Source organism: Eubalaena glacialis, chromosome 18 (assembly GCF_028564815.1).
Source record: "Eubalaena glacialis isolate mEubGla1 chromosome 18, mEubGla1.1.hap2.+ XY, whole genome shotgun sequence".
NCBI classification, from domain to species: domain Eukaryota; kingdom Metazoa; phylum Chordata; class Mammalia; order Artiodactyla; family Balaenidae; genus Eubalaena; species Eubalaena glacialis.
Genome location: NC_083733.1, coordinates 59,034,103 through 59,046,400, shown reverse-complemented (window position 1 = coordinate 59,046,400; position 12,298 = coordinate 59,034,103). Strand labels below are relative to the sequence as shown.

The 12,298-nt window shown below is 42.1% G+C and overlaps 1 protein-coding gene across 1 annotated transcript in view; it reads right to left on the bottom strand.

Moving 5' to 3' along the window:
• The window catches only part of LOC133077702 (uncharacterized), a 42,361-nt gene that overhangs the window by 8,545 nt on the left and 21,518 nt on the right, over positions 1 to 12,298 (bottom strand). Inside the window, exons 8-11 of the mRNA XM_061172475.1 lie at positions 10,047 to 10,280; positions 6,592 to 6,759; positions 6,290 to 6,421; positions 2,369 to 2,463 (exon numbers count right to left, since the gene is read on the bottom strand). Coding sequence (XP_061028458.1) covers positions 2,369 to 2,463; positions 6,290 to 6,421; positions 6,592 to 6,759; positions 10,047 to 10,280 — 629 coding nt within the window. The remainder of the gene's footprint in view (positions 1 to 2,368; positions 2,464 to 6,289; positions 6,422 to 6,591; positions 6,760 to 10,046; positions 10,281 to 12,298) is intronic.

The window sequence follows — 12,298 nt, the reverse complement described above, 5'->3', positions numbered from 1 at the left end:
ACAGAGTAAGTGTCTGATAAACATTTGCTATTACTCTTATTATTCCTTCATATTATCATTATCAACACCTATTTCATCCCATTTCGTGGCTGCGTATTATTCCAGAGAACTGATGATCTACATTTACCTGTTCTAAATAAAGCGTATTTAATTTTACATATTTTTCTCTTTATAATCCATCCTGCAAAGAACATCATTTTTGTAGATCTTATTTCCCTCATTATTTAAAAATAATTGCAGGACTTCCCTGGTGGTGCAGTGGTTAAGAATCTACCTGCCAATGCAGGGGACATGGGTTCGATCCCTGGTCTGGGAAGATCCCACATGCCGGAAAGCAACTAAGCCCGTGCGCCACAACTACTCAGCCTGTGCTCTAGAGCCCATGAGCCACAACTACTGAGCCCGTGTGCCACAACTACTGAAGCCCGTGCGCCTAGAACCCGTGCTCCGCAGCAAGAGAAGCCACTGCAATGAGAAGCCTGCGTACTGCAACAAAGAGTAGCCCCCACTCACCACAACTAGAGAAAGCTCGCACGCAGCAACGAAGACCCAACGTGGTCAAAAATAAATAAATAAATAAATAAATAAATAAATAATTTCAAATGAAAATTAAAATGTCAAAATAGGCATATTTAAAATTATATTTTTAATTATATATTAAAAATATAAATTATAAAATCATATAATGGCAGATTTTCTTCCCAATTTTTTTCCTACTTCCCTAATCTTTGAAGAGAGTACAAGTACCCTGAATCTCCATATATTGGCCAAGAGCAGGTTATAAATTTTCCCACAGTTTTTGTAATCTGATTTGGAAGAACAATTTGCTTTAGTATTCCCACTTATCTGATTATAAATTAATACTAATACCTTTCCAGATGTTTATTAACCATCTGTATCTGTCTTCTTTAACATACCTGTTCATGTCCTCATTCATATTCCACTGGATTTTTTCCTTTGTCCTATGTATAAGATTCTTTATTCTGGATTTTGCTTTTTTTTGGAATCCGTTTGGTAAATACTTTTGCCCCAGGTTGCTATTTTTTCTGGTAATACCATGTAAGGTATCTTTTTGCCACAGAGGAATTTAAATATTTTATACAACGACTGTGCTAACTGCTGTCTTTGTGTGCCTGGAGCGCTGAGCATCTCAGAGTACCTGCGGCGGTACTCAGGTAGAGGAGAGATTCAGGAAGAGAAGAGATGCAACCCAAGAAAGGGGTCGGGGAAGAGCAGCGCCACCTACTGACTGTGGAAATCATCACTCAAAAGGCCCTCCAGACAACAACACTACAAGACACAGGTCTCAAATGAACTTTCTTTCTTCTTGTTTATCTTTCACTTAAGCAGACTGCTTAGCATTCCCGACCCTTGGTTTCCTGTGTCAACGTGAGTAGGTGTCTCATATTTCAAGTGTTTAAGAAGAAAATGAGACAAAATCTCCTCATGCAGCTGCTCTAAAGAGTAAATGCAGAAACAGAACACAAGTTACTGGCAAATCTAGTATCACTGGACATTTTAAGCTAAGGTTACATACTACTTTAGTCAAACTGGTTAATACATAAAAGAACAAAAAAGGACCAATAAGTAAAATATACACAAGCCACGACTCAGGCCTGGGGAAGACAGAATCCAGCTCTTCCTGTGTGAAAACCTCCAAATATGTTTGTGCAAAGCAAGTTAGGGCTGTGCCATGCTTGTATTTGGATATTCTACCTAGAAAACAGCCAACATGACACATATCAAATGTACTCTTTCTATACTGAGCTCACAGTACAGTAAGGAGAAAAAACTGACAGACTGTTTTCAGAACTGATTTGGGGGGGCGAAGGTTTAATGTAGGAAAGCTGTCACTGCAGGGTTGCTTAGAACAGTCAAATTCCTAAACCATCTAAATGTCTACAGGTGGGAAGCAGTTATAAATAAAAGAGTACAAAAAAATAAAATAAAAACATACATCAATTCAATGACAAATATGTGCTATCCATTAAAAAAATGAACGTTATCTAATATTAAAGGAAGGAAGTTACAATTTAAAATTAAATGTACACCATAAATACAAAAGAGTTATGAATGCACACGAGAAAAAAAGAGAAAATAAGAACAGCTAGTTTGTCAGGAGGGAAGTAGTGAAGTGAGAGAGTTGTTCATTTGTAGTCATTTTTCTACTCTATAAAATAAATAATAATAACACAAAATAAACAATAAAAACAAACGCAATGAAAACTCAAAAGGGACAACCTAAGAGCTGGGAGGAGAACATGTCCTCCCATGTCTCTTGTTCTGCTTGAGTCATCCCAAGACAAACGTGCAACAGTCTGAGTAATGAGATGGAACTTTAAAAGTGAGAAAGGCGGGCCCTACTCACCTTGAACATGGTCATGTTTCCTCCTGTGTCTGGGGATGGGCACAGTCCTGAGTTACACAGATCCTGGGAGGTCAGAACTGCACCTGGCAGAGTGTCTGGGAAGGCAGAAAAAAGACATGAAAGAGTGACCTGGGTCGCCGCTCACCCATGCAGATGCTTCTTGTGAATGAGCATATGAATGTTCACAGCAGCATTATTCATAATAACCTAAATCTGGAAACAACCAAAATGTTGGCCTATGTGTGAAAGAACAGACAAATTGTGGCATATCCATACGATGGAATATTATGCACCAATGAAAAGGAATGAAGTCCTGATTATGCTACAATGTGGATGAACCCTTGTAAATGTGTGGGAAAGCAAAAGAAGACTGACACAAGAGTCTATATATTGTATGATTCCATTTATATGAAATGTCCAGAATAGGCAAATCTATGGAGACAGAAAGTAGGTTAGTGGTAGCCTGGGTATCTGGGGAGAGAATGGGGGTTAACTAAGGAATCCAACTGGGGAAATGAAAATGTTCCAAATTATTACGGCAATGGTTGCACCACTCAGCAAAGTTACTAAAAATCATTGATTGGTACATCTCAAGTGGGTGAATTCTATGATATGTACAATATACCTCAAGCTGGTAAAAATAAATGTTTATTAATCTACATGTGATTTAGAATACTAATTTATGGATCCTGAAGCCATACTAATATTTATATTTAAATGAATAAATAAATAAGTGGGAGAGAAGAAGTTTCTCTTTATAGTAGAATGCCCACTAATAAGTGTATCTCCCCATAAGAAAACTTTATTAATTCCGAAAAACAAGAGTAACTTTACAATGGAGAAATCTGACAGACATTACCTTAGCCTAGTAAACAAAGCTGAGTTTACCAATATAGGGACAAACTGATATCCTTTGGCTCCTGCTATGTTGCAGTGACGAGGACACTTCACCACTTCTGTGGAATCCCTGCCAACAATGTGTAATCTGAAGCTAAACATGGAATATATCAGATGAACCTCAAATGGTCCTCCAAAATAACTTGCCTCTACACTCCCTAAAAGCATCAAGAACAAAAAAGACAAAGGCTGTGGAATCATTCCATGTCAAAGAAGAACATTATGAAAAGTATGAGAAAAATTTTGTAAAATGTTTGTAAACAAATATACACCTTAAGGCAAGGCATAAAATTGGACTTTTTTTTTAATGATCAAGTGCATGAGCTTTATTATTGTTTTTTAAATTGAGGTATAATTGGCTTATAATATTAATTTCAGGTGTACGACATAATCATTCTAGTTTTGTATATGTTGTGAAATGATTACCACAATAAATCTAGTCAACATACATCACCATACATAATTACAAATTTATGTTTTGTGTGTGATGAGAAATTTTAGGATCTACTCTTCTAGAAACTTTCAAATGAGCAATACAGTATTATTAACTAGAGTCATAATGATGTACACTATATTTCCATGATTTATTTACTCTATAATTCCAAGTTTGAACCTTTTAACCACTTTCATCCATTTCACCCACCCCCGCCACACCCTGTCTCTGGCAACCACCAATCTGTTCTCTGTATCTGTGAGCTGGGTATAAAATTGGACTTTGAACTGAGGGAAAAACCAGTTATGAAGACTTCCAATGAAAAACAGAACAAAATACAGGACGTAGACTATATAACAGTATGTTACTTAATATGCTATCTGGCATTACCTACCGTTACCTATTAACTATGATCAGAAATAACTTAATAGATATCTAATATATAAACACTATTCTCTAGTATAATATCTAGTATAGGGGCTTCCCTGGTGGCGCAGTGGTTTAAGAATCCGCCTGCCAATGCAGGGGACACGGGTTTGAGCCCTGGTCCGGGAAGACCCCACATGCCGCGGAGCAACTTAGCCCATGCACCACAACTACTGAGCCTGCGTTCTAGAGCCTGCGAGCTACAACTACTGAGCCCACGTGCCGCAACTACTGAAGCCGCGTGCCTAGAGCCCGTGCCCTGCAATGAGAAGCCACCGCAGTGAGAAGCCCGCGCACCGCAACGAAGAGTAGCCCCCGCTTGACATAACTAAAAGCCCACGTGCAGCAACAAAGACCCAACGCAGCCAAAAATAAATAAATAAATTAATTAATTAAAAAAATATATATAGTATAATAGTCTAATATTACCAAGTATGTGATGCTAAAATCCTATAGTCAGCCTTTCCTAAATCCCTCTTACCAAGACACCTCCTGATTACTCATGGTATGTGGGCTTCCTTCATGCAGAAAGCTAAGATGAGCTGTCAGTGAATATAGGTACATTCCTGATGGAGGAACAGAGCAGATAAGCAAAATGTAAACAATTGGTGAATTTAGGTAACAAGTATAGGAGAGTCCCTTATACTATTTTGCAACTTTGCTATAGGTTTAAAATTATATAAAAATAAAACTTTCTTAAAAATCAGGAAACAGTCACAGGAATAACAATAATAATGAAAATAGTAAGACTAATCATTAAATTACTTGGAAGTTCATTAGTTTATTCTTTCTTGTCAGTGTTTGGCAATTTCTATAGTTAAAACACATAAGGGAAAAATCACTGAGAAAGGTAGGATAAAAAAATCTGTAAAATGTTTATAAACAAATACACAAAAAGAATCACTAAACAGAAATACATTAGAAGCTTAACTGTTGCTATCTTTACCCTGGATTAAGAAGTAATTAAAAAAAATTTTTCTCTCAAATTTCTTTAATTTCTGAATGTTCCACAATGATACAGTTCTATGAGAATAAGAAATATTATTTGTAACAAGTGAAACAAAATAGTTGATGATATTTTTTAAAACTCATAGAAAAGTCCAAGCCCATTTTATTTGATTTTAAGGTCCCTCACAATCAAGTCCTGACTAAACTGCTTGATTCCACCTAGTTCCTAAAGCTCAAGGAGAATTACATCCAAAAGATTATGAACTCAAGCTCTGGACTCAGACTGCCTGAATTCCAACCCCAGCTCAGCCTCTTACTTGGTGGGTGACTATGGGCAAATAACTTTCAGCTCCCTAGGTCTCAAGCTCATTTTTCAGAACAGGAAAAAAGCAGTATTTCTTCACGGAGCCACGGTGTGACATAATGTATTTATTTGTGTAAAGCCCTCATCACTTAAGTTAACAGTTAAGGATTAATTATTATCAATACTCATGTCCAATTACACATCCTACACATTCTCTGACTGATGTGAAGATCATTGTAAAACAAAACTGTCAAGTCCCACTCACGTGGAGTTTTGCTATCAGTAGCTCAGGAGTCACTCCCTCTACCTCCGTGTGGTCCTTTTTGAGAAATCACGCTGGAGAAAGAAAGAATGCTATGAAGTGCCACGATTGAGTCCCCGTCCCCGATAAAAGTTAAAGCTTCCCCTCCCTCTGAGCAATCTAGAAGCAATCCCGAGCAATCCGGAAGCTTCCCCTCCAAAAAAGTCAGAAGGGGTCCGGGATTATCCAGCATCACGCAGAGATAGAGAGAAGGGCAAGGGTCCTTGAAGCTGGATTTCTGACCCTAACCTGGGAACCTGACCTCTCCTCGAGAAATTAACACCAAGGAGAGATCACCATTCACTACGTGCCAGGAACTAAGACTTCTATTTGTACCACCTTTTTCAATTCCCAAAACAATTCTACTAGGAAGGGCCTAATATTTTAAAGAAAAGCAACGGGAGGCACGGGGAGATTAACTCCCCACGCGAGGAAGTGGAAGCGCACGTGGAAGGTGGAGGGAGGCGGACTGGGCGAGGTGAGAGCCGCGGAAACTCCCAATCCAGGGGATACGCGAGCGGAGCCATTCCCCTCTTGGGGTTTCGAGAACGCCCCAAACGCACAGAGGCTCCACCGAGGGGCACGCACACGGCCGCCCTCGCCCCTCCGCACCTGCGTTCTCCGCCGAGGATTCTTTTCCCTTAAATCGATTGCCAGGTGGTTGCGCGACCCAAGCAGAGACCCAGGAAGCTCGCAAGGGCCAGCGAGACGCGGAACAGACGCACGGGCCCACAGAAAACACACCTGCAACCCGCCCACTCCGGGAACGGAAGTGCCTACGAGTCCACCGGGCTTCTGGACTACACTTCCCAGAATTCGTCAGATCCGCCTTCCTGAGCGGAAGTGCAAGCGACTACACAGAGTGCCTGGACTACATTTCCCAGAATGCCGAGGAAAACAATCCAGAGTCTCACTTTCCAGGAAGACTACGGGAAGCTCCTTGACTACGGTTCCCAAAATGCCAGAGAGAAAAGAATCCCGGAAGTCCCGACTTCCGGGGTGGTAAGGCAGAGTCCTACACTGACAGTCAGCCTTACGTTTCCCCGAGTCCTCCAGCGAAAATGTTCCATAGACACGACTTTCTGAAGTCGAAATGCCTCCAATTATGACAGGAGTATTGTTGGAAAGGGAACAAGTGAGGAGATGCAATCTTCAAGAAATTAACAGGGTGGGGGACTTCCTTGGCCGTCCAGTGGCTAGGACTGGACGTTCCCACTCCAGGGCCTTGACAAGGGTTTGATCCCTGGTTGGGAATAAGATCCCGTATGCCGCAGGGCGCAGCCAAAAATTTTTTAAAAATAAAAAAGAAAAGTTAAGGGGGGATGACTGTTTAGGGAACACTAGATGATTGAAAGTAGTTTAATTTGAATATAATCTGACAATATGAGGCTAAAACTGAGAGGTCAAAGAATAGGCGAGGTAGAATGATTTGGGAGGGGCCAGGAGGAGCAAAGAAGGTACCAGACCCTGTGGTACCACTGGTTTGGCAGGAAAAACAACTTGAGAGGGCCAAAGTGGAAGCTTGTCCTCATGGAAAAGTGCTCTTCCCTCATTTAAACTTTTCATTGAAGTTATGATCGCTACTTTGGAGGTGAAAACACCAAATTTCAGAGAAGTTAAGAAACTGTCCGCTATCTCAAAGCAAGCATAATGAAGGCTGAAGAGCTTGGCATTGGAGTCATTCTGAGTCCTAAAGCCAAAATGCCAGAGCACTGAGGAGGATTCTATTGGTGAAGGAGGATGTTTTATATTGAGATTTTTCCTTTATATATTCTGGTTAAAATATCTTTATTATAGTTAACAATTTACAAACACATATGTTGGGACTTCCCTGGTGGCACAGTGGTTAAGAATCCGCCTGCCAATGCAGGGGACACAGGTCCGAGCCCTGGTCCCGGAAGATCCCACATGCTACGGAGCAACTAAGCCCGTGAGCCACAACTACTGAAGCCGGTGCACCTAGAGCCCGTGCTCCGCAACAAGAGAAGCCACCGCAATGAGGAGCCCGTGCACCGAAATGAAGAGTAGCCCCCGCTCGATGCAACTAGAGAAAGCCTGCGTACAGCAACGAAGACCCAACGCAGCCAAAGATAAATAAAATAAATTTAAATAAAAATAAAAACACGTTATTGGAAGCTAATTAAAAATAGTATAAAGCAAAATGGGGGAAAGGGGGATGCATTAGACTCCTTTCCCTTGAAGATAACCAGATTTTTTTTCTCTCCGTAAACACGTCAATACATACGCCTATCAACATACATCTTCGTTTTTTAAAATGAAATCTTGTGTTCTGTTATCTATTTTTCTAAACTCAATATAAGCTAGTCATTTTCTAATGTCAGTCACTGAAAATTTAACTCCTTCCAAAAGATGGCTGTATAATGGTGCGTTGAATGTAATGAGAACTAAAAACAAAATACTCCTGACATCTGGAAGCTGGCACGGCACTCACAGGCCAATAGTATTCTCCTTTGGGACATAAATCACAGACTACCATCCTCAAATGAGGTTTCTCTGAGACCACGGTAAAGTGAGACAAAAGAAAGCCACTTCGTAATTTTTAGACAGACAAAAACAAGGTCACTGTGCCACCCACACAATGCCAGACATCCTCCTCTTGGCTAAAAGAGTGATGCTATTTCTTTACCACTTAGAGCTTTATCTTTGTTCTAGTCTGCTCTCCCAAAATATAACATTTATTGAGATACTAAATCTTAAAATTGCTCCTGCTTTCTGGCAGCATCCAATCCGGAGTGAACCCTGCGTCCTTAGGCCCTCTCCCAAAACACTTAAATGAAGCCCAAATCCTGTAATAGATTTTTTTCTGACACCCTCTTACCCTCGTGGCACCTCATGGTTCCCCATGGTGGGCGTAATCTCTCACTGCAACGAATAAACCCGATTTATCAAACCACTGCTGTGTTCCTGGATGAATTAAATACGCATTTTGGCACAATCCCTGATGAGTACTAGATTTGTCATTGTATAGGAAGCTGCAATGAACACGGTTTTATGTTCTTCTGGGAAAGATACTCAGGTAGAGGAGAGATGCAGGAAGATGCCACAGGAAGGGAGTTATTTATCCTTATCTTTGAGATGGATAGTCTTTACCTCAATGTGCTGTGTGTGTTTGACAGGCCATGAGTCAGGCTGCTTTGGCTCACACAGAGTTCAGGCCGAACCACGTATAAGCTAAAATGACTGCCCCATACCTCGATATGTGAACATTTTCTCCATCAAGACTTTTATTCATACCATCCCGTTTAATTCTCAAATCACTGTATTAGGAAGGTAGTGTTAAAAAGGAAAGAACAGGCCCGGTACTTCCCTGGTGGTCCAGTGGTTAAGACTCCGTGCTTCCACTGCAGGGGGCAAGGGTTTGATGTCTGGTGGGGGGAATTAAGATCCCACATGCCCAGAGGCGGCTAAAAAAAAAAAGGCCCAAAATGGAGTCATTTGCTACACCCCGCCCCATGACAGCAAACCAAGACTTAACTGCAGTTTCCACCTTACATAGAAATATAATGTTAATCAACCAGGCTGGTATTTTATGGCCAGCACTAACGAGGTAATCTATTACAAAGCCCATTTCCATCCCCCAGAGAAGAGGCAATCTTCACGATAAAGCCCTTGCCATTCCCTTCCCCACAAAAAGAAATCCTGACCTAAAAATAATCCTTTCTTTTCTTTTACTAATAATTCCTTTGCCCTACTCTTCTGCCTGAAAAAAAAACAAAAACAACTTTCCATTTTGTACAACCCTTCTATTTACTAGATGGGATGCTGCTCAATTCACCAACTGTTACATAAAGCCAATTAGATCTTCAAATTTACACAGTTGAATTTTGTTTGATTTTGCCTTTTTTGTTTTGTTTTTGGCCCCGCCATGCGGCTTGTGGGATCTTACCTCGCCCACCAGGGATTGAACCCCGGCCCTCGACAGTGAAAGCACGGAGTCCTAACCACTGGACCTTCGGAGTATTCCCTGAATTTTGTTTTTTAAGAGTAGTAATGTCATCCCAATTTTACAAGAAACCATCAGACACAGAAATTTAAGTAATTCACCCAATGTTCTACTGCGGGAAATGACAGAGCAGGGTGTTAGGTGCACGGCCTAGGGGATGGGTCCTCAAGGCAAGAGCCCTGGAGACCCTCCAACCAGGCCAGGAACGATCCCATCCACCGCACCAAACGCAGAGGACTCCGCCCAAAGGAGCCACCGCCCACGCCCCAGCCCTCAAACCATTGCTCTCTGAAGCAGCTCTTTCCCCCAAATTGATGGCTGGGTTGGACAGGTTCCCAGGGAAATTCCCACGGGTCGCAAAACGCGGAAGCAACTCACCAGCGAGAGGGAAGAGAGGGAGACTACCTGACCGCCCAGAGCGGCAGGGCCTGAAACCCCGCCCCCAGGCTGCGCTGGGGATACACTTCCCACAATTCCCCTGTCCCAGCGACGCCTGTGCGGAAGCGTCCGAGTCTCTACAGAACTTGTAGACTACACTTCCCAGAAAGCCAGAGGAGAACACAGCCCGAGTTCCCACCCTCTTCCGCCGGAAGTACTTGAGCCACTTCGGAGCTGTTGGACTACAGTTCCCACAAGTCCCTTGGGGACAAAGTTCATATTGCCGAGTTCCTGGGCAGTAAGGTGGTTTCCTACTGGGGGCTAGTGTTACCCTCACCTGAATCCGTGAGCGAAAACTATTGTATGTTGTTTAAACTGCTGTTCGTTTTGTCTCTGTTAGAACAGCAAACCTAGATAATATATCATTGGAAAGTTTAGTTCAAACTCCAGTGGTGAACTTCAGATCCTCTGAAGAATGCACAAGATGAAGGCTCAAGAAGCTGCGCATTTGGAGATCTACATTGCAGAACTGTTGATAAAATATTTTAATTTAAAACTGTATTACAAGGAGTTCCCTGGTGGGCTAGTGGTTAGAATTCTGGCCTTTCACTGCTGTGGCTGGGGTTTAATCCCTGGTCGAGGAACAGAGATCCCGCAAGCCATGCGGCACGGCAAAAACAAAACAAAACAGAAAAACTGTATTACAACCTTCATGGGCCCAAGAGAGGTAGAGTAATTTGATTGATTCTTTATTGTGTCTCCTACATGAGTCTGAGTCACCCAAAATCAGTGAGCTCCATTCTGGCAGCGCACTATCAGGCCATGGCCTGCAACATTTGGTTGCAACAATTCATTTACAATAGTCTTTTTAAAATCTATTGACAAAAGTCACCAAAGAAATCATTTCAATTTGAATGGGGGCACCCCAACAGCAGGCCCACGTAAAAAAACCATCCAACAAGCGATGCCACATCTGCCTGGTGACCCCTTTATGGTGGAAGTCCTAGCAACTGTCTTGTGCCCCTTGGAGTCTTTGAACCACACATGATAGCCAACAACTCCCTATGTGTTTCAGATACAAACTACCCTCGGCGGCTGAGGTAGATTTCTCTTAGAAGACAAATCTTAGTGCTGATTGGGCCCTACTTGAGAAAAAAGCCATCATAGGCCCTGAGCCCATGACCCTTAAGTGCAACTGCCTATTCTACCATAGGTTATGGAAACAACACCCCACAGGCTTGGAACAGGCAGTGAAGCATCCTTATTAAATGGAAATGGTACCTACAGGATACAGCTTGAACCCTCAGGCATATCCAAACTACAGGCGAATGTGGCTTTTCCCACCCTCTGTCCTTTGCCCAAGTCCACAAGTCCAGGAGAGATTGCCCCCTCCTGGCCCCATTGGCCATCCATGGGGCCTCTTGGGATAAACCAAGTCCCAGTGGAAAGGGAGTCCAATTATTTCAGACAGCAGCACCACATCATTCGTGATGGAGCCCAATGGAGAGTTACCACTTTCCATCCCACGACTGAGACATCCCGAATGAAAGATGACAAAATTCACAAAGCTAATTGTAGTCACTTTGGCACTGGAGGACACCATCAAAAAATTTTGTCATTTTTTTCATATTTTTACAGACTCCTAGACTGTTTGATTCAGTTGATGGGCTCAAAATAGATTTCACATTCAGGCTTATCCCCTATGACAGGGCCTTCCACATTGTCAATATATTACCTCTCAGACCTCATGTATTACAATGAAAATTTCCCATCTCAGCTCCTACCATGACTCCCAGAGGTGGCTCATTAAAATGTCGTATCTGTCCAATTTGCTCCCATTTCTCAAATAAACTCAAGTATTACCCTCATCTTGGGCCCCAGATGCTTATATTTGGGGCCAAAATTCATGGCATCTCCATGTCACTGGCCCTAACCCAAACCCTACCCTCCCAACATGATTATTGGTGGCACAGCCCATGAAGGTCTATACCAAAGGGTGAATGACCCTTCTCTCACCATCAAATTGATTTTATTGGGCCATTGTGCCAATGTGCTGACACAAATCATTTTGTCCTCACAATGACTGATACGTATACAGGTCTACTCTTGGCTTATCCTTTCCAGGGTGCTAACCTCACCACTATAGCCCTCATTAGAACTTGGTTTCCTCTGGGCCCCCAGATATCATGAACTCTGATCAGGATACACATTTTAATGCTCATTCAGTTCAGGCACAGACCTTACAAGAAAGCAACACTTGCAACTTTCATTTGTCCTAT